This window comes from Schistocerca gregaria, chromosome 7 (genome assembly GCF_023897955.1).
Source record: "Schistocerca gregaria isolate iqSchGreg1 chromosome 7, iqSchGreg1.2, whole genome shotgun sequence".
NCBI lineage: Eukaryota > Metazoa > Arthropoda > Insecta > Orthoptera > Acrididae > Schistocerca > Schistocerca gregaria.
Window position 1 is genome coordinate 57,040,521 of NC_064926.1, and position 23,523 is coordinate 57,064,043.

General features: G+C 42.9%; 1 protein-coding gene across 1 annotated transcript in view; it reads right to left on the reverse strand.

The window, feature by feature from the left end:
* Positions 1-16,717: 16,717 nt before the first annotated feature.
* LOC126281520 (uncharacterized) overlaps positions 16,718-23,523 on the reverse strand; it is a 114,276-nt gene continuing 107,470 nt past the window's right edge. Inside the window, exon 4 of the mRNA XM_049980560.1 lies at positions 16,718-16,929. Coding sequence (XP_049836517.1) covers positions 16,806-16,929 — 124 coding nt within the window. The 3' untranslated portion in view covers positions 16,718-16,805. The remainder of the gene's footprint in view (positions 16,930-23,523) is intronic.

The following is a 23,523-nucleotide window of genomic DNA, read 5'->3' on the forward strand; positions in this document are numbered from 1 at the left end:
ATACTAGAACTTACATGCGATTACATTTTCACGCAATTTTGGTGCATAGATCCTGAGAAATCAGTACCCAGAACAACCACCTCTGGCCGTAATAACGGCCTTGATACGCCTGGGCATTGAGTCAAACACAACTTGGATGGCGTGCACAGCTACAGCTGCCCATGCAGCTTCAACACGATACCGCAGTCCAGCAAGTGTAGTGACTGGCGTATTGTGACGAGCCAGTTGCTCGGCCACCATTGACCAGACGTTTTCAGTTGGTGAGAGATCTGGAGAATGTGCTGGCCAGGGCAGCAGTCGGACATTTTCTGTATCCAAAAAGGACCGTACAGGACTTGCGACAATCGGTCGTGCATTATCCTGCTGGAATGTAGGGTTTCGCAGGGATAGAATGAAGGGTAGAGCCACGCGTCGTAACACATCTGAAATGTAACGTCCACTGTTCAAAGTGCCGTCACTGCGAACAAAAGGTGACCGAGACATGTAACCAATGGTACACCATATCATCACGCCGGGTGATACACCAGCATGGCGATGACGAGTACACGCTTCCAATGCGCGTTCACCGCGATGTCGACACACACGGATGTGGCCATCTTGATGCTTTAAACAGAACCAGGATTCATCCAAAAAAAATGAGATTTGCCATTTGTAGGCGCTCCTGTCTGTGACGCAGCGTCAAGGGTAACCGCAGCCATGATCTCCGAGCTGATAGTCCATGCTGCTGCAATCGTCGTCATACTGTTCGTGCAGATGTTTGTCTTGTACACGTCCCCATCGGGGATCGAGACGTGGCTGCACGATCCGTTACAGTCACGCGGATTAGATGCCTGTCATCTCGACTGCTAGTGATAAAGAGGTCGTTGGGATCCAGCATGGCGTTCCGTATTAACCTCCTGAACACACCGATTCCATATTCTGCTAACAGTCATTGGATCTCTACCAACGCGAGCAGCAATGTCGCGATACGATAAACCGCAATCGTGATAGGCTACAATCCGAGCTTTATCAGAGTCGGAAACGTGATAGTATGCATTTCTCCCCCTTACACGAGGCATCACAACAACGTTTCACCAGGCAACGCCGGTCAACTGCTGTTTGTGTATGAAAAATCGGATGGAAACTTTCCTCATGTCAGCACGTTGTAGGTGTCGCCACCGGTGCCAGCCTTGTGTGGATGCTCTGAAAAGCTAATTATTTGTATCTCACAGCATCTTCTTCCTGTTGGTTAAATTGCACGTCTGTAGCACGTCAACTTCGTGGTGTAGTAATTTTAATGGCCAGTAGTGTAGTAATACTAGTACTCTCAACGGCTGCTATCATCCCCCTGGAGCTCAGGCTAGAAACAATTGATGTTGTTGCTTGCGGTAGCTTTTCCACAACTAGATCGACACCCCACGAGCTCACAGTAGAAAATGGCATTAGTTCACTGTCGATGGGATATAGATGACCATCAACAATCGGATCAAACCCCACGAGCTGTGGGTGGAGAATTGTGCCATAGGAGCTTGTTGTATCACATACAAACGTAGACTTAAAAACCTTATTGCTATTGTGCTCCAGCGCTTGTTCCCTCGAGAAACCTTGTTGCGATTCTACTGAGCATTTGTAACTATTATCCACTGTTTCAAACGTATTAACGTTTTCATGTCATTCAAATCCTTTTACGAATCATTTTACATACGAATTTAAACCGTCAATGCCATAGGAGCGAGGAGGCACTACCACAACTTTCCCCATTCCCTAGCTACAGTTTGTTATCTACCTCAGTGACATTAGCTGTACTGTTGTGTATTTGCAGACCGATCAGTGCTATACTTCTATTTCCCATGTTCAAATCTATTGGGGAGTTGTTGTTGGTTTTCAATTTAGAGGGATGTTCTTTTAGAGTTAATGACATCGCATGTCAACGTCTAATGACGCAGTGACATGAATAATGCTTGTTTTTATGCAATTGTAAGTATAAACATTAGGCAGGAATGTCCACAGAGGTATGAAATGCAGTCTTGGTTGCATCGAAAATTGTACAACAGTTGGTTGCTGTAGGTGAAGCAACGACACAATTCTTCAGGCGGCCTTAAATCGCCTAAAGAGTCAAAGTAGTATATGGTATTCCTTTTTTTTAACGTACGCAACCCATTGTACAACAGTTGGTTGCTGTAGGTGAAGCAACGACACAATTCTTCAGGCGGCCTTAAATCGCCTAAAGAGTCAAAGTAGTATATGGTATTCCTTTTTTGATGTTGTCACCTGTCACCATTGATTCGACGCAATTTTTTAAATATCTCAAACTTTTTTTTTCTTCTTTAGTGTGCGATGAGCTGCGTTCATTATTTTCTTGAAGGTTATTCCATTGGCTCACCTTAACGACCACAATTTCGGCAAAACGTTGTCCTATACTGACATACTTTCTTCAATATATTTGACTAGCCTTATCACCTAATATTTGGTCTGCAATGCGCCTATCATTTATTTGTAACGAAACCAATGTGGTGTTCCTTGCATGCATTGTCTAGGATATTAATTCCCTTATCATCACAAGCTAAACAATTTTTCAATTTCGTTCCAGATTCACAAAAATTTTATCCAGGGATATGAAGTTCGAATGGTAGATTCTCGAGAATAACGCCTCCATCCCTGTTGATACAGGATAGCGATTATTGAACTACATGAAAAAAAAGTTAGTTAAAAACTATGGCGTGCACATACTTCATTCGACATGTAAGCGTCACTACAGATATTCGGATTTAGGTTAGGGCATTTTTGATATGTGTGCCATATTGGCTATTATGTGGCGCAGATTAATAGCGAAATCTTTAATGACCGTCTGAAGTGTCGGGATATCGATGTTGCGGATTACCTCCTGAAGGGCTAATTTCAGTACAGAAATCGTTTTGGGGCTATTGCTGCACACCTTGTCTTTAATATAGCCCCACAAAAAAGAGTCGCATTTGTTCTGATATGGAGGATATGGCGGCCAATCGAGGCCTATGCCAAGGGCCTGTGGGTACCCCAGGGCCAGAATACGATCCCAAAAGTGCTCCTCCTGCTTCGATAGGGTCGAGCTTCGTCTTGCATGAACTACATCTTGTCGAAATCAGGGTTTCTTCGGGTAATGGGGATGAAATCATCTTCCAAAAATTTCACGTACCGTTCGGTAGTCACCGTGTCATCAAGGAATATCGCACCAATTATTCCGTGACTGGACTTTGCTAACCATGCAGTCACCCGTTCAGGGTCAAGAGACTTCTCGATGGCGGAATGTGGATTCTCAGTCCCCCAAATGCGCCAATTTTGATTAATGGCGAGCCGATCCAAATAAAAGTGGCCTTCGTCCATAATTCAAACCATGCATGCACTTTGAACGTCCTAAAACAAATCGTTCAGAAGTGATGACTATTTTATTTCATATAGTTCATTGAATGTCACCCTACATGTGCCCTAACACTCATTCACATTACTGTATCGTTTGAGACTTGCCTTTTCATGTATGCAGCCAATTGCAAGCGTTCATCCAACTGTTGTGCTTTGATGATAAGCCGAGCTAATCCACCAGTGTCCTGTTCCCTCAATGTCTTATGGTTCGCTCTACGTGGAACACGTTCGGTTCACAGCTTTTCTGTAATTCATCTGCTTTAAAAACACGTACAATTTCTTCGCCATCATTGTCTTTTAGGAGGCATGTTCTCGGGTTGTGTGCTGCACCATGGAAACCGTAAACCTCACTGCTGACTAGCTTCGTAGGTATGACTTCTCAAACACTGTTTTGTATTTTAAAAATATGTATCAAGTCACCTATGTTGAACTTCTACTTGCATTTATCCACCATCTTAATACGATTATATACCGTGTTTAGAAGCCCATAACCAAAAGCTTCAACATGTCTCTTTTTAATTTCTAGGGGGTAGTGCGATTATACTCGTCAGTGATTTGTGGTAGGATGCTTAGACATTTGTACGTCCCTTGAAGATTAAACTGCTTCCACATCCGGTTTCTGATTGTCCTGTTTCAGCCGTTCGACAACGCTGTCTTTCAAATGGAAGAATGTACACACAGCAGTGATTTATCTCGTGTAGTTCCATTCTGCTTTGAAATGGCTATTGTAAAATACACATCCATTGTCAGTCTGAAGGATTTTCGTTCCAAGCTGCAACAACTGTTCAGAAACCTCCGAAAATAACTTCCTCATCTGTATCATGTCTAGGTGGGTCCAAGTTAATTTGAAATATGTATCTATCAGCACTGGAATGTACTTGAAATTGTTGTTGGATCATGGGTGGGCTCGAATATCTACGAGATTAGCTTTCCGTAAATCATCTAGTCCTCGTATTCTCACATGTCTATGCAGAAATTCCCTGCATACTGTTCTGTGAAGCTCATGGACAACAGTCTCCAAATTTACTATACGACGCGAGTGGTAAGGCAAAGCCAGTTATCTGCCATATTTTAGGTTGCCTACATTAGGGGTAAGCATACATTCGGGGGTAATAATTATGGCATGCCTTAACCTATTGTTCTGCTTGTAACCCCCTTGACCTAGTGGTCATCTACGCCACTTTATATCAAATAGACACCAAATTAATTATGGAAATTAATTAATTTGATCGGTTAACTACCCCTACCCCTGATGACATCAAGCGGTTTCCCCAAACAGCATGAGCCCCCACTCCCACCGCCACTGCTGGTTCTACGCCACTACTTTAATCTTTCATGCCATCAAAGGCGAGTTCTGAGCCTATTTTCTGTGTCACCATCCCATCTGGGAAATCCACCCCCCCCCCCCCCCCCGTCCCTTGATCGCCCCTCCCCTAACCTATCATTCAGTTTTGCACCACTTTCCCCTCCCAGTATTTTGTCATTGAAATCGAACTGCTTCAGATTACGCCTGAGTTATTTGAAATGGCCATCCCACCTTATCAGTTTGACTGATTAATTAATTGTATCGATAATCTTTTTTGTGGGACAGTTTTTCTTGAGTAGATGGTGCCCATTCTGGAAATATTGACTGACAGACTATTTGGCAGGAAACAATTTCTGGCAGATAAGGCAACATGTGGAATATTGTTTATTTAAACAATTTATGGGATCCAAGACAGTGAAGAGAGTATATTTATTTATCTTAAGAATTTGATGGGAAATCGATTGCAGAGTACGGACTATTGTTTAAACTATTTCTGGTAGACAAGCAATGCGTAGAATATTGTGTATTTAAACAATTTATGGGATAGAAAGCAGTGTATGGAATACAGTTAACTTATTTGTTTATTTAAAGAAATTGTCAGGAAATTACTGAAGTGTATGAAATACTGTTTATTTAAACCTTTTGTGGGTGAGAGGGTTGCATGGAACACTTGAACAACTACGCCACCTTTTTGTTCCCATCACGCAAGGAATACCATTATGAAACACTCACCACGCGCATTTACACTGTCACAGGTTGCAATATAAACACCGGTGCCCAAATTTAAAGAAACAAACTAAAATTTTGCAATATTGCGTTTATTTTGCTACAAAACAATACAAACAGATGATAGGAAGTTAGAAACAATGGAAAGAATACAAACAACTGCAATGCTTATAACAGTAGACGAAAGTGTTCTTCGGCTTTTCCAGTATAACAGTTCTGCGCACACATTCTGACAACTGGTTAATGTGCTCACTTGGAGTGTGACTACCTGTGGCAGCAGTACAGATCTGTCAATGATGGTGCATGCTGTGAATAACGCCATCATAACCAGGTAGAGGCAATACTGCCCATTCTTCCTGCAAAACTGCTCACAAGTCTTCGAGACTGGTTGGTGGATGTTGACGTGACGTAAACCATCTCCATAGGTCATCCCAGACATGGTCTATGGGAGAACGAGCAGTGTCTTCCATTTCCAAGAAAACTTCAACCACTCGTGCTCTGTGAGGCCGAACATTATCGTTCATGAATACGAAGTCTGGACATACAGCACCCCACAACAACTGTACACGAGGACCCAAGACGTCATCACGATACCTAACAGCAGTTAAACCTTTCTGATCACCGGTACAGTTTCATGAAGAGGTGCTCGAGTGCTCAACATAATTCTTGCTCACACCATTAGCGATCCTCCTTGATAGCAGTCTCTTTCCACAATGTTGGGGTCTCGATATCGTGTTTCACATTCCTTCAGATGCGAGGGCAAGGAAAATCACTCTCCACATCAAATCAGGACTAACCTGTGGAAAGAACGTTGGGCTACTATTCTAATGTCGAGGTGGCATGTTGACGACTCCAGCCTAGACGTTGGGTCAAGGGCAGACATACAGCAGGTCCCCGACAGTGAGGGCTACGCTGTCAAAGCCTTCTCGACACAGTTTGCCTCGATACCACATGTCTACTGGACGGTGCGAGGTCAGTTGCGAGTTGCTACGTTGTACTAAGGTGGTACAGCCCAATAACGGTCACGTAATCTGTCCTGCCCTGGGCTTCAGGATAGTTATGGTCCTTATAAACTGTCGCCACATCCGAGAAACAACAGAACAATCCACATTGAGTCATTGGGCCTCCTGAGTTTTCGACTGTCCTGATTCCATTCTCGCTATGGCCCTTCACTGCACAGAGTCTGGTAGACGTTTTCTCTGCGCCATATTTCACAGTCCGTGACTGTGTACACAGCGGCTGTGGACGTGGAACTACCCAGCAAACACCACTCTATTTTATAGGTGCTCTGACATAATCTTTGGCATGGTTTTCCGTTGATTAAAATGCTATCTTCCATGCAGAAAATGATGTGTTAACAGTTCGTATATCGTGAATTAGACACAGGGTGGGGAAATAGTGGTTCGTTCTTTACTTTTGGACATCAGTGTATATCTGGCGATGGCCAGGCTGCATCATGGGCTGGTGTCTGACCCAGCCAAGAGCCTGCATTATGCACCAGCTTCTGGCAGCCACTGCACACTTGGGCCCGTGAAACCGCACTGTATCACAACGGACACCGGCCACCTACCATTAAGCAAACATTTCTTGGTATTAGTACATTGACCACACAGAGGCTGTTGATGAATACTGAAATTATTCGATGCATACTCAGCACCCAGAGAGCTCCGCAGTCCATGGCATCAGATGCAAGTACCTTTTTTGTGACCATCCAGCAGCCAGATCACCCCCACAGCCACAGTCCCCTTCCTTCACATTAGTGTCCTTTGCTGCGGAATTCCCACCTCAAGTTGCTACTTCCAGTTACAGCACCTGCACAGTCTGCTCTCAGACATAAGCCTTCCACCATAGGTCCACAAAAGCAGCTGCTCGGTGAGCTCGCCCTGTTGTGCATATACTGTATACTGATTGAGTTGGTTCACAACACCATCAGCAGAGAATGCTGGGAGAAGCTACCTCCCAATCACTCCTCTTTCCAATCCCCTCCTCCCTTCTTCAGCCACCCCAGTTACTTCCCGTCGAACAAAGCATTAGGTGGCCGCAACAGTTCGTCATTTATACCTAATGAATTCCCATCCAAAGCTCTCTCTCTCTCTCTCTCTCTCTCTGAAACCAAATATGTTACCACTAATTGTACCTCTAGTTGTCATTTCGCAACAATAAACATTATGCACAGGACATCCATCATTCTGATACCGCATTATTTGACACATTATAAGAGGTGGACCGGTTCAAGTAAGGTACAGCACAAAAAGGGGCATCACTGCCCCTTTTAAGAGTGCCATCTTTTGTGTTAGCAGAAGAGCCAATACCGTGTTGCGAGTGGAGGCCGGAATGCACTCGGTTTAGCTCCAGCAGGCTAGCGTGAGGAGGTAAGAACTACACTGACGTGAGGTCTGGAAAATGACAAGGAATGAGAATTCAGAAAGCAGACGTAATCAGTTCGATACTTAACTTTAATCCATTAACGATGAACGTCGCTCCTGACAGTACACGAGTCATAATATTATCTGTTCAGAATGCGTTCTTGAAGATATTACTTATAGTAACCGAATGTGGCGCCTTGCTAGGTCGTAGAAAATGACATAGCTGAAGGCTATGCTAAACTGTCGTCTCTGCAAATGATAGCGTATGTAGACAGTGAACCACCGCTAGCAAAGTCGGCTGTACAACTGGGGCGAGTGATAGGGAGTCTCTCTAGACTAGCCCTGCCGTGTGGCGGCGCTCGGTCTGCAATCACTGATAGTGGCGACATGCGGGTCCGACGTATACTAACGGACCGCGGCCGATTTAAAGGCTACCACCTAGCAAGTGTGGTGTCCGGCGGTGACACCACACCATCAATGAAATATGAGCCAACGATGCGTTGTCATACAATACCACACCATGCATTAACACTCCATTGACGTAGTACGTCAATTATGTCACGATTACCGGCAGCGTGAGGTGCACGCTTTAGTCTCAGGACGTGCGCTAGCTGTGCGCTTCATTTATTTCAAGCGTCAACTTCGCTTCGCAATTTCTCAGAATGTAATTGACGTATTGCGATGCACACAACGCCATTATTTTTGTGATTTTTCATGCTATTAGTTGCATACGAAATAATAGGTGGTGTCCATTTAAAAATACACAAGTTTGTGTTGAAAATTTCACATAGTATTTGGTTTCCTAAGGGCTTGCTGTAAGTCCATGCTGGTGAAAACCGTGAATATCTGTTGTTGTTCCAGAGATATTTGAGGTGGCAGCGTTAGGCGAGACACCCTGTTTATGTCATATCAAGCCCAGGTGTGATCAACAAGTAACTGACAACCAGCTTATAGATTTTTATAAAGCGTCCTTAGCCTAAGAGAGTTGTATTACCAACCTGGCCGATCCAATTTACACCTACAGAATGGATCGCATGTTTGACCTTTTGCAAAGCAGTTTACGTGTTTTTAAGACTAACAAACAATAATTTTGTTCTCTTGTGTACTCTCTACCAATCACAAGCATGTGGTCTCATCTAACAAATATCTTATGGAACAGTTGCTGCATCGTTTCTAACAACATTCTGCTGTATGTCTATTAAAGTAATAGGGATATATGCCAGTGTACTCGTGACTTTGATGCTTTCCGGGAAAAGAGAAACATCTTCTTCTTAACTGCTTTGGATCTGTGTTAAAGGATGATAGAAAGTAGACGGACTAATCAGCTGAGAGAAGTTGTAGTGAGGTATCATACATCGGTAGGCTCCTAATGCGTTCTAGAGAGAGAGGGAGATGTTGTGGCAGGTCATTTATCACACGTTTAACCATTTTTCTTTATTGTTCTCTTAGGGCGCGTCAGTTGTGTGTCACAACCAGCTTATGACTTGTATACAATTGTGTGTTTAGTGTGTGACTTAGAGCACTATCAATCTGCGATTGTTAATAGAAACATCAACATATTGCAGTCAGCAGAGGACTTCAAATACTTATTTGATTAATCATGTCTATCACACAGATAGATAAGCTGTTTCGACACCCACCTCTAGACGAACTAAGATGTATGTGAGATACTCCATTTCCCCTCCCACGTCTTGGGCATAAGTCGAGTCTTCAGTTTCATAACAGCAGTGATTTCAGCTAGTGAGAGGCGTTTGTGAGGTACTGCAACCTCTGTGGATACATTTGCTTGACAGATGGCGTGTGTGGAAGAGACAGCATTTTCGTGTTCACCCAGTATCATCGACGGAGAGTTAACTTTTTCGCTGAACAAGAATACAGTCTGCATTGAGTCATTACATAGTCAACCCCATCCATGCATGGATAATATTACTCTGACGTCACTAATTCGAAGCTTTTCTAATGCTACCACTGGAGAGGATTCCCTTTTCGATATCATATTGATAATTACACGACTAAATGCAGTGGTGTTCAAGCAGTACGTTTCATTGTGCAGCATTCTGTTCACGTCAGGTGCCTGCTGCTGCAACGACTTCATCTCACCTGGCTGGGAAACACGCATTATTAGTTGTGCTAATCTGCTTTTTTCTCGCTATGCCTCACCATAAGCGTTAATACTTGCTACTTCATCTCACCTGGCTGGGAAACACGCATTATTAGTTGTGCTAATCTGCTTTTTTCTCGCTATGCCTCACCATAAGCGTTAATACTTGCTACTTCATCTCACCTGTCTGGAAAACACGCATTATTAGTTGTGTTAATCTGCTTTTTTTCTCCCTATACCTCACCATAAGCGTTAATACTTACTACTTCATCTCACCTGGCTGGAAAACACGCATTATTAGTTGTGTTAATCTGCTTTTTTCTCGCTATACCTCACCATAAACGTTAATACTTAGGCTGCCACGCAACATAGAGTGGTGATATACAACTTGACATTCCTACTTTTTGATGTTTCCCCTAGAAGTGGATGAACTACACTCCTGGAACTTGAAATAAGAACACCGTGAATTCATTGTCCCTGGAAGGGGAAACTTTATTGACACATTACTGGGGTCAGATACATCACATGATCACACTGACAGAACCACAGGCACATAGACACAGGCAACAGAGCATGCACAACGTCGGCACTAGTACAGTGTATATCCACCTTTCGCAGCAATGCAGGCTGCTATTCTCCCATGGAGACGATCGTAGAGATGCTGAATGTAGTCCTGTGGAACGGCTTGCCATGCCATTTCCACCTGGCGCCTCAGTTGGACCAGCGTTCGTGCTGGACGTGCAGACCGCGTGAGACGACGCTTCATCCAGTCCCAAACATGCTCAATGGGGGACAGATCCGGAGATCTTGCTGGCCAGGGTAGTTGACTTACACCTTCTAGAGCACGTTGGGTGGCACGGGATACATGCGGACGTGCATTGTCCTGTTGGAACAGCAAGTTCCCTTGCCGGTCTAGGAATGGTAGAACGATGGGTTCGATGACGGTTTGGATGTACCGTGCACTATTCAGTGTCCCCTCGACGATCACCAGAGGTGTACGGCCAGTGTAGGAGATCGCTCCCCACACCATGATGCCGGGTGTTGGCCCTATGTGCCTCGGTCGTATGCAGTCCTGATTGTGGCGCTCACCTGCACGGCGCCAAACACGCATACGACCATCATTGGCACCAAGGCAGAAGCGACTCTCATCGCTGAAGACGACACGTCTCCATTCGTCCCTCCATTCACGCCTGTCGCGACACCACTGGAGGTGGGCTGCACGATGTTGGGGCGTGAGCGGAAGACGGCCTAACGGTGTGCGGGACCGCAGCCCAGCTTCATGGAGACTGTTGCGAATGGTCCTCGCCGATACCCCAGGAGCAACAGTGTCCCTAATTTGCTGGGAAGTGGCGGTGCGGTCCCCTACGGCACTGCGTATGATCCTACGGTCTTGGCGTGCATCCGTGCGTCGCTGCAGTTCGGTCACAGGTCGACGGGCACGTGCACCTTCCGCCGACCACTGGCGACAACATCGATGTACTGTGGAGACCTCACGCCCCACGTGTTGAGCAATTCGGCGGTACGTCTACCCGGCCTCCCGCATGCCCACTATACGCCCTCGCTCAAAGTCAGTCAACTGCACATACGGTTCACGTCCACGCTGTCGCGTCATGGTACCAGTGTTAAAGACTGCGATGGAGCTCCGTATGCCACGGCAAACTGGCTGACACTGACGGCGGCGGTACACAAATGCTGCGCAGCTAGCGCCATTCGACGGCCAACACCGCGGTTCCTGGTGTGTCCGCTGTGCTGTGCGTGTGATCATTGCTTGTACCGCCCTCTCGCAGTGTCCGGAGCAAGTATGGTGGGTCTGACACACCGGTGTCAATGTGTTCTTTTTTCCATTTCCAGGAGTATATTTATCAATCGCTGCAAGTATATTTTCGCAACCTCTTACTACCATCATCATTATTATTATTATCTTGCATATTTCTGGACTTCTACTCTTAGAAAATGTAGGTGACAGGGCTGATAACCGCCTCAGACCCAGAGAGGCCGCGCTGATTGCTGCTTACGTAACTGCTGACAATATTCTTGTTACAGTTTCTAGAACACCACAACAACAACAATTTCAGTAATTTCGGCATCAGCGTTCCCATCACAGTTGACGTCTTCGTCAGTCGTCGTCACTGTCAAGACGCAAATGCATTGAGACAGTGCTGTGAATGGATTTAAAAAATAATAAGAAGAAGAACCTACAACTAGCTGCTGCTATAATAGTAACGGAACATAATGATGATTATAGGTAAATCCATACTTACATACTTCTTGATGCTCAGGAATTAATGCTGGTGTCAGCAAAATATGACATGTGTGGAAACTGCACTCGAGTCTCAATCCCACAAATAGAGATTATAGGGGCTTGTGTGTGTGTGTGTGTGTGTGTGTGTGTGTGTGTGTGTCTGGGGGGGGGGGGGGAGAGGGGGAAGCGTGCGAACTGCACTCGAGTCTCAGTCCCACAAATAGAGATTAGAGGGACTTGTGTGTGTGTGTGTGTGTGTGTGTCCGGGGGGGGGGGGGGGGGGGGAGGGCGAAGCGTGCGAACTGCACTCGAGTCTCCATCCCACAAATGGAGATTAGAGGGGCTTGTGTGTGTGTGTGTGTGTGTGTGTGTGTGTGTGTGTGTGTGTTTGTCCGGGGGGGGGGGCGGGGTGGAGCGTGTGAACTGCACTCGAGTCTCAATCCCAGAAATAGAGATTAGAGGGACTTGTATGTGTGTGTGTGTGTGTGTGTGTGTGTGTGTGTGTCCGGGGGGGGGGGGGAGGGGGAAGCGTGCGAACTGCACTCGAGTCTCAATCCCAGAAATAGAGATTAGAGGGACTTGTGTGTGTGTGTGTGTGTGTGTGTGTGTGTGTGTGTGTGTGTGTGTGTGTGTGTGTGTGTGTATGTGTGTGTGTGTGTGTCCGGGGGGGGGGGGGAGGGGGAAGCGTGCGAACTGCACTCGAGTCTCCATCCCACAAATGGAGATTAGAGGGGCTTGTGTGTGTGTGTGTGTGTGTGTGTGTGTGTGTGTGTGTCCGGGGGGGGGGCGGGGCGGAGCGTGTGAACTGCACTCGAGTCTCAATCCCACAAATGGAGATTAGAGGGGCTTGTGTGTGTGTGTGTGTGTGTGTGTGTGTGTGTGTGTGTGTGTGTGTGTCCGGGGGGGGGGGGGAGGGGGAAGCGTGCGAACTGCACTCGAGTCTCAATCCCACAAATGGAGATTAGAGGGACTTGTGTGTGTGTGTGTGTGTGTGTGTGTGTGTGTGTGTGTGTGTGTGTGTGTGTGTGTGTGTGTCTGGGGGGGGGGGGAGAGGGGGAAGTATGCGAACTGCACTCGAGTCTCAATCCCAGAAATAGAGATTAGAGGGACTTGTGTGTGTGTGTGTGTGTGTGTGTGTGTGTGTATGTGTGTGTGTGTGTGTGTCCGGGGGGGGGGGGGAGGGGGAAGCGTGCGAACTGCACTCGAGTCTCCATCCCACAAATGGAGATTAGAGGGGCTTGTGTGTGTGTGTGTGTGTGTGTATGTGTGTGTGTGTGTGTGTGTCCGGGTGGGAAGGGGAGGAGGAAGCACAGGGGGTACGGGTGCCCTCGCCACCCTTCCCCTTCTTCCTTGACCTTGGCTCATGGGAAGATGTCATGAATCCTAGGAGCAAAGGAGCAGCTGATGCTGCTGTCAGCAGAATGTGACATATGCTGTTGAATGAGACTTCCGAGAATGACCTCTCAATTGGGGTCAAGATTATCTCAAACATACGCTGCAGTAATACTCCTGTATAGATACTGCACTTACTGGCTGCCTCTCACTTTTTTTTAAATTTTTTTTTACCTGCAGATAAAAGTCTCACACTTTTAAACTTACAAGCTTAGAGGTAACAACTGGAAACTGTGCGTTTCAAGACTTCACGCTAGGGATGTGACAACAAGTGTTCTAAAACTCTGACTGCAGTTTCGCTCTTGTATGCTGGCTTAGAATAGCCTTCGCTACCCTACTTTTGAACAGGAACATATCTGAGCAAATCCCTTCAATGTGTATGAGACCACTCAATCTAAGTTGCATCTCACTATCTGCAAATGAGATGGAGGATAGAGAATGGCTGTCAACTATATTCAGAATTGCTTTGTCATGAAACAATCACAAACAACGGCTAACTATTATATACTGAAACTGTACCATGGTTTAAAATTCATATGACAAGTTTGCTAATGAAAACTGTATATAATTTTCTCTCGAGAAGTTACAGCTTTAGGCCCTACAATTGTTGTCCTCTTGCATCGAATAACTCGGCTCGAATCTGTCTGCACACCGCAAGAATGTGAATTTCCAAACTGCGTCAACTATAATGAAACAGTGTGTGGTAAATTGTCTTATCTTGGCTTGAATTATTATCCTTTAAATGTTTCTACAGTAATTAGGGAATTTATTATAACATGCGGTAATTGCGTGATTGGGCACAACAGAAAATTCGGAGAGATGTGCGTGAGTACTGTCCACTACGTGATGGGAATTTGTCAATTTATCAATGGTGTTCTGTTCTGTTTGTGTTGTTCGTATGGTGCACTGTATTTCAGAATGTAGGTTTATTAAAGAAAGATGTTTTCACAAAAATATTTCGGCTACGAGAATTCACTTTGTTACTGAGTGTTGTTGTTCCCGCATTTGTCCCACACATGGGCAGGCCGGAGTTGGTCGATAGCACGATCAGACAACTAATTTTCTTCTACTAATTTTGTTTCAGTCTGCTCTTCTGGCAATAGACAGTCAACTAAGAAGACGGTAGATAGGTGGAAAAATGTTCTGTTGCCATTTTTATGACGTTGACAGGTAAATATGTCGTCAGTGGTTATGATTGTGTATTCTGTAGCACTCCGTTGCATAATGTTTAAAACCATGAGTTAAAACTTGATGATTAACTATGTATATACTGTGCATTCTATTACTCTTAACTGTTTGAAGCATAGTATTACAAGTTCAATTTCTTTGACGGCTAACTTTTAATTTTTCTGTTTGATGTTATGTTAAATTTCAATATATCTATCCTCAAATTTTTGTAGTTTATGCATACTACCATTTCCATATCTTTACCGTCAACTGTAAACAGAACTACGTAATTCATATTATCAAAATAGGAAATAAATAGGTGGAATAGTTTAATTAATTTTGTAAAGGTACTCGTAATACCTTATCTAATTTTGTGTCTTGCAGGAACATGAGTAAATTAAAATTTGTTGTAGCTATAAGTACTTGATTTACAATTGGAAACTATCCATTTCCTTTTTCATGGAAACTGTAAAAGGTATTTTCTTCCATGCAGTAATATTTGGAAACCTGCTCTCGAAATTCATTCAGTTTCTGTTACGGTATTTAAAAATAGCGTAGCAATTTTCTTTTCTATTTGTTATGTGACGTGCACAATATCTCCTTCATTAAACTCTACTACGTATTTACCATTTCATGGTTCTTTCTACACCAATAGTCAAGAGACAGTATGCGAAACATGAGTACAATGTAAAAGAACTGATAGTATGACAATGTGATTACGTAATTAATTTTAAGTTTAGGAATTTGCACCCGGTTCAAAGTGTCTACCACATACCGAAAGTATCGCTTTCAAACGTTAAAAGGAAAGGAATTCATTCTCGATAAGTACCACCCCACCTTTTAACGCAGTCATCAGAAACATAATACGAAATAAGCTTGTAAAGTGTAATATGAGTCTTAGTGTTTAGCATTCAATCCAACATTTGTTTTCTTACAGTACTATATTAACATGCATAGGGGTCAGTATTTTGTTGAACATAATACACAGTCGAAACACATTAATGCGACCACCACCTATGTTCGACATCAGCGTCCAATAAATAATCACAGGCGTCAGGCAGCACTATCGGAGTTGGGCATATAAATTGAGTCGAGGGGGGGGGGGGGGGGGGAGGGAGATGGGCGAAACCGGGAAACAGTGCAGTCGTTGTCATCATGAGGAAACTAGGCAATTTATCTGAAGTACAAAAGGGCATGATCATTGGCTGTAGGGTCAAGGGTGCAAACATTTCAGAACAGGCTAAGTTTGGAAGGTCCCGTAATTCTGGCAGGCACAATGGACCAACACAAGGACGCATCTTTCCTTGGGATCCATGGCGACTCCTACATTCAATTTGATTTTGCTCGGCATGTTGGCATCTATCAAAAGGACAATGAAACGTGTGACACTGCTCGCAGTGTACGTGCGTAATTCGAAGAGCACCAGGTTGAGTTTGCCATACACCCCTGAACACAAGGCTCTCCGGATTTAAACGTAATCGTTAATGTGTGGGACTGCCTCGGTCGTACTGCACACGCAATGGATCCTCAACCGGGAATCCTAGCGCAGCTGGTGGCGGCTCTGCAGGCATCACGGCTCAATGTCCTTGTCAGAACTTCACTGACTCTCTTCCAGCACGTATTGGGTGAAAAGGTGGTTATTCAGGTTTCTGACAGGTGGTCACATTACAGTGGCTAGAGAGCGTATAGGCCACCAAAGGGAGAGAGAGAGGGAGAGAGAAGGAGAGAGAGGGAGAGAGAGAGAGAAAGAGAGAGAGAGAGAGAGAGAGAGAGAGAGAGGGAGAGAGATACCCTGTGAAGAGGAAACGAATCTCAGTTCATGCAAAATGAATATAAATTCACGTACATCATACAAGAATACATCCAAAGAATGATCAGCTCTTCATAACAGCTTAACGAGAGCGGCAGCAGTTTATATCAATAAGAAAGACTACAACAATTTTTTTAAACCGCGTAATTCCGTAATCTGTCAACAACTGCTTTAAGCAAAATGTGAAGCCGACGAACTTGAGTACTAAATTTATTTGTTAAAAAAAAAAAAAACATTTGCAATCTTCCATCTGTATTTTCGGAACAAAGTACTGCTTGTCACCGGTTGCTTCTCACAGCTTCTGTCTTCTGGTCAGAGCTTCACATGAAGGGACTGTCTGCGACCATGGGCTTCAGCAGGGAGAACGGACATGCAGCTGACCAGCAGGAGTTCTCCGAAAAGGACTCATACTCCCGCATGTCCGGCGTCTGCCCCGACGGAATCCTGCACAGAACCAAACGGAGACATTACTGGAATGAAAAGCAGGAGTTGAACAAAGTGTAAACGTATTTTTTCTGGAAATAAGTAAAGTTACAGTGGGAGTAGCAACGTACATCGAGCACTGTGGGGATCCTTCTTTTCCAACAACGAATTGTTTGTAGCATTCGTGATGGACCAGAAACTGCTCAATCTCTCATTTAAAACCAAAAAATTGACACCGCAACACACACCAAGCAATGACTGATGTAATTCCACTGTATAAAATACTGTTACATCGCCTAGGCCAACAAAACAAGATACCAGTCGTTAGTGATTCGAGTCCTTCACATTCTCCTTGTTCAGAATTAAAGACCAGAGCTCTGTAGAAGAACGTCACGGAATTGACAAGTATGAACTGTGTCTACAACACTTAGTCGTAATAACTAAAATATAAGTTACACGCAACACAAAAGGAACAGAAAATGAATAGGGCTGACATACAACAAAACCACCCAAATATCGCGGATTTGTACGCATCCCTGAAGAACCGTTGAGCGAAAAAAAGTAGGTGCACCACTCATGACTAGTCTTTGCTGAGCAGGAACAGAAAACTGCTGTTCGCCACATAGTACTGAAAACAGAAAATGTGCCTGTGTTACGTATCTCGTGTTAAACACAAAAGTAGTGGTGTGTTGTTAAAAGTTCTTTGTGGTGTATATCAAATCTACCTAGCCTTCCTGAAGTATTACACATTACCATGTACAAGCCACCTCCACCTTTTTCAACTGAACTGAGAACAAAAAAGTATGCCACAAAAATGTGTCCCCCTCCACCTTTATATAAAATTTTGACCAATGAAATATGTTAACACTGTCTGACCAACGTTCTGCAACAACGTTTAATAGTAAGAAATACTTTCGTTGTACAACGGGAAGAAATGAAGAAGTGAACGAATATTTGAGTGAATTCAGCCTAATAATTACTTCTTGTGATTTCGTAACACAGTTCGTAAGAGTATTTGCTATTTTTGTTGTAGACAGATCACGTACAGTGAGGATATATACACGACTGAAAGCTTAACTTCTATCCACACAAGAATATGAAATGTAACAGTCACTTCGAACACAGTCTGGGAACACCGTTCACTCTCGAAATCTTTCCAGCCCCTCGTAACTTGTGAGCCGTGAAGGCATGCAAATGATTCAAAATATTCCTGCTGGTGGCAGTTTGGTTTATCATTGTCTAGTATTTCTGCTGAAGACAGAATTAATAGTAAAATTATTGTTCAGATCAAATACAGTCTCACAAATAAATGTATAAGTGCTAGCGAAAACAACAATGGATTTTACATGTGACAGGGAAGGAAAATAGGTCACAGATGTAATATAATCCCTTATTATCAGTACTCCATTCAAAAGCAGTAGTAAATAACAGATTATACTCAGGCAACAATCATAGGTTGTAGTATGGAGCGAAACAAGGAAACAATGTCCAGGGAGTCGTGTTTACGTTGGTTAGGGATCTGGGCATAACTAAAGAAAGAGCTGAATTGCCAAGAACTCATTCCGATGATTGCTACTTTCGCAGTGTTGATATTACTGGTCATAATTCGAAAACCAAAAAGGTAATAAGCTACCTTAAACTTCCACCCTCCATTCGAACAGTAGGTCATGGTGTAGATTTGCCGGTTCCTGAACCACCAGATGATCTAAATTCTATTCCAACAGAAGTTTTTTCTGATGTACAATCTGATTTAGATGAACCAGATGATGATGAATGCTATTGTAATACAGAAGGTCTAGAGCCCAAATAGTTTACTCAGATCGAGCTTAACGATTTGATTAGGGATCTGGGCTTAACTAAAGGAAAAGCTGAATTGCTTGGCTCTAGATGAAACGAAAACAACTAATTGGCGGTTGGAACCAGCAGATACATGTATAGAAAGAGACAGCAGCAATTTTCCAAGTTTTTTCAACAAAAAGGTCATGATGGGGAGGACTACTGTTGGTCACTTCACCAACAAGTTCAACAAGTTCAACAAGTTCAGCAAGTTCAACAAGTTCAACAAGTTCAGCAAGCGACTCATCGTAGAAAAAGCTGAAGAAGGTTCAAAGAAAAAAGAGAAAAAGAAACACATACCAATTCCAGCTGTAAGTGAAACCTATATTAACACATATTATTCTTTTAAGTAGCTTACTATAAAAACAAACCATGCTTACGTTGTAACAAAGCGTTGCATCAGTTTCCCCGTTTACCATATAGCATAAGCTTTTATACTAACAAAAAGCATATTGCTCGAAAATTATGGGTGATAAAAAAAAACTAAGGCTAGATTTGGAGTCAGCTGATACAAATCTATAAAGTTCAGCTATCAACGTAAAAAAAGTTTTTCAACAAAACTTTTTTTGGCCTGTGTTCTTTAAGGATAACATCTTAAAGTTTCATCATCGAACTCTGGCTACAAATACTTTTTAAAAATGTTTGGGAGTCTGCGCCTTCCGCGCCCCCTCTTCCTATGCTGAGACCCACATATTCTCTAAGCTATAAATTTTTTGTTCGTTAATCAACTCGAACTGCAGATGAGTCCGTAAGTCTCTGAGAAAGAATATCTTTGCTCCTTCCTTTGTTTACAATGTATTTTTTTTAGCACGTGCTACAACTTACTTCAGTTTTAAGTTTTGCATATATCAACCTGCATTATTCGAAATGGGTCATAATAGATGACGCATACTCAAAAAAGTGAGGAAATATCGAATTTCTCATGTAAAATTTACAGGAAATTTAAATGACGCTGTTACAGATGCTGCTCGTAAGTGTGAAGAGCAATTTTCGACAAAGTAACTCTGTTAATCGAAGAAGAAAATCATCTCCCAGGTACCTATCCAATCCTGAACTGCTGAAAAGATGTGTACATGGGAAAACAAAGAATATAAATGAGAGCTACAATCACCTTACATGGATGTGCTGTCCAGAAACAGTATTTGTGTTATAAATTAACTGTGATGATAGCTGCATGTAATGTCTGTCTAGTGTTCAATAGTGGAAATATAGGTATGATTAAATGTCTGCAAAGACTAGGTTTCCATCTAGGTGCAGTCACGTTGAAGGCACTCAGAAGCATCGTTGAAGCAGAACTAGACAAAGATCAGGCAGCAGAAGCAAAAATGCAAAAGTTGGCTTGGCAAAGGAGGCAGGGGAAGAGATTACTCCTGGAAGACAAGGAACAGTAAAATATTATGGATATGGACAGTACTAGTCACTATATAGCAATACTGTCAAAAACTGAAATAAAAATTATAAATGCGAATTGTCATATTGACATTTTCAGGCTACAATGCATTTTTTCTCAGAAACAATGAAGCTAACATCTTTATATTAGGCTAGTTCTTAAGAATTACTTACTGAATAATCCTGTGCAGCACTTTTGCGTTATCCTTTCTCTGAGAAAAGTTCTATTTTAAAATTTGAGAAAGATAAAACAGTCCTGGATAACACAAAACCGAGAAGTTAATTTCAAAGCAACTTTGATCTTAAACTTCTGTTCCAATGTTTGACTAGCCTCTTATGCACATTTAAACTACGAAATTCCAGTTTCATTGCTTGATTAGTTTACGAGAAAAGGTACATTATAGAAATAATTGTAATTAAAAATTCATATACTTATAAAATGTATGTCGATGCGCATTTTCAAACTAAAATTGCACAGAATATCAAGAATTATGTTGTACATAACAGTCTCAAGTGTTACTGTTTTAGCTTTAATGTCTTTTGAGATATGTATGTTTAAGTACATTAATACATTTTGCCCTACGTCTGTCCTTGACATTCAAGAAAACTTTCTTCTGTAGCGTGGCTGTTGACGCAAATGGCGTTTCTTTCGCTCCAGCGCCTCTGAAGGCCTACACCTGTCTAGAATTTTGTCTTCGTAAAAGGATCCTTTGAAGAATACTAGCTGTTTGGCCTTACGTTTCAGCTAGCGTGCAGCGGATGGACAAAGGGAATTCCCTCCCATGCTACCAATGCTGTGTCTCACCACTGTCCACTGTCAAGACAACATGTGTAACAGATGTGACCATAGACTTACAAGGTACGGTATAAAAGGAAGAACTGGAACATCGTATCAAATTCAATTTTCCATCTCTTGTTTTCTTCCATTAAATACACTTTTAATTTTAATTTAAAGTACTCCACAACCTATTATGTATTTTATTTATTATCATTATCTAAGTGAGTAACTGGTTTACAAAGAATTGTGTATATACATTTCTACGTTTTATATATCTTTTTATTTTATCCTTTTGTAAAATTCTCAACAAAGATATGTACTGGTAATGAAACTGAATTTGTGAGATTTAACACGTAAAATCACACACTAGGCGACGTGCTATATTACAACAGGCAGCAGGTCCTTACTTGAGAAATAAATAAATAAGTGAATCTCTAACTGTATGATGTATTTCCCTTTTCCTTTAAGTAACTTCCTATCTCATCCCAACCAACGTGGAAGCTTTCAGCTGTGCAGAAAATTACAAGTGTTCAATGTAACAAAAGAGAAGGGGAGAGAAGAGCGAAGAATACTCTGGTAGGTCTGAATCTTGTTTGCATTTACGATGCAGCGTAGAAGTACGACTACATTGATCAAGGGGATGAGCATATGTTAGAAATATGTTGTGTCACAGTTCCGGGGGAAAGCTGCCATCTAACATTCTGAACAGTACCACCTTAAGCATTTATGGTAAACGTCTGTAAATCGAGGAAGACGTGAGCTGATTTGTGATTTTCCAGTTCCCAGGCATGGCTCTTGTTGACGTTAAGTATTCCTTCCCTTTTAAAGGCAGCCTCGCACTAAATACAATCCATGTTTGGAAGTCATAGAAGTTTTCAGTTTGGTGTAGAAATTACTGGTGGCGTTGCACATGCTGATAGTTCTCGTATGTTCTGATTCTTGATGTCGTGCAAGACGTTTGACACGTTGCTGTTATAAGTATTTGGTTCCTTGGGTATTGAAAGTGTAGTACCGGTGCTGAGGATGTTCTTAATTTGCTTGTTAAGACTAAATGGTTCGCACACTGAGAGGCTTACTAGATTTCCGTCGGCTTGATCAAAGAGATCTTCTTTCATAAAGCCAGCAATAAAATCTCTAAAATGTGACGTGACTTAATAACACCTTCGTAAAAATCGTTTCTCTTCCAGTCGCCTTGCTGCTCGAATCTTGACAATAGTCTCCATAACTGAGGTGCATGTCATCTAACTCAACGAGAGTGTAACCAGCGTGTAAATACCAGTACAATCTTTCATGTAGATTCGACATAAAATAAAAAATAATAATATAACTGTTTACCCAGGGACATGGGAAAGGTTAATAATAATGGAAATGCCAGTAAGACGTAACTGCATTGCAAATCACATTTAAGAGCCAACATTTTGTAAAGGTGCTGTCAAAGTGGAAGTTGGCCTAACGGAAGTCCAACATGAAACCCTTCAACTTCCTCTAGCAGCGAAATGGTGCATTTCTGACATTTGTGTTGCATAACAGAACTATTTCTTCTCGTCCTCCTCTATGATTCCACAAATTTCTAATTTTTTCAGTATGTATACATTTTACGGGAATTTCCTCTTGCAGACAGAATCGATAGAACGCTAATGTGAAAAATAAACAGGAATATTGGTAACATGTCTTTCCTCCTCTGCCATCGTAACGGCAAATAGTTCAGTGCACTTGTTAACACACACACCGAACATCCGTTGCCAGTAAACACGCGCCAGAACACGAGATACGAGGTGTTTATTGCAGTTTATGGAAGAAGGTGGCGTAGGAGGAGGAAACAGCTAAGAGAATTCAAGGTGCAAGAAGAACGTGAAGGGTGCGTCCACCAGCGTTTTACGCCGCAATCAAGTGAACGGCCCGAAGGAATTGATAGAAACAAAGTAACAAAATAATCACGTTTCTCATGGTTGTCAGAGGAGCGTAATATCCTTTTGAACATTTATTTCGCTTTACACTACTTTTATAATCAGTTAGATCAAAGGGGCGCTGATGTCAGTAGCACAGTCAGATGTTCATTTACATTTAATGAGTTGTGAACATCTATGCATTAATAAGAAAAATATAAGCTGATATTGAGGTCTCCGAGAATATTGTCATCTTACATAATTATCTCTGTATCATTTTGTGGTCCGTAAAATGCTACCCAGGCATTCCATTAGAGCGTCGATGTTGTGTGTGTGTGTGTGCGCGCGCGCGCGCGCGCGTGCGTGTGTGTGTGTGTGTGTGTGTGTGTGTGTGTGTGTGTGTGTGGGTGTGTGTGTGTGAAATCTTATGGGCCTTAACTGCTAAGGTCATCAGTCGCTAGGCTTACACACTACTTAAGCTAAATTATCCTAAGGACAAACACACACACCCATGCCCGAGGGAGGACTCGAACCTCCGCCAGGATCAGCCGCACACTCCATGACTGCAGCGCCCTGGACCTCTCGGCTAATCCCGCGCGGCAGAGCATTAATGTTAATACTATATTACATGAAAGTGAACATGTGGTAAAAGAAATAAAAGTCATCTGTAAGAGCTGTAAACTCAACACTTCTTCCCTCCACCTAAGCCTCCTCCCCAATTGTCTT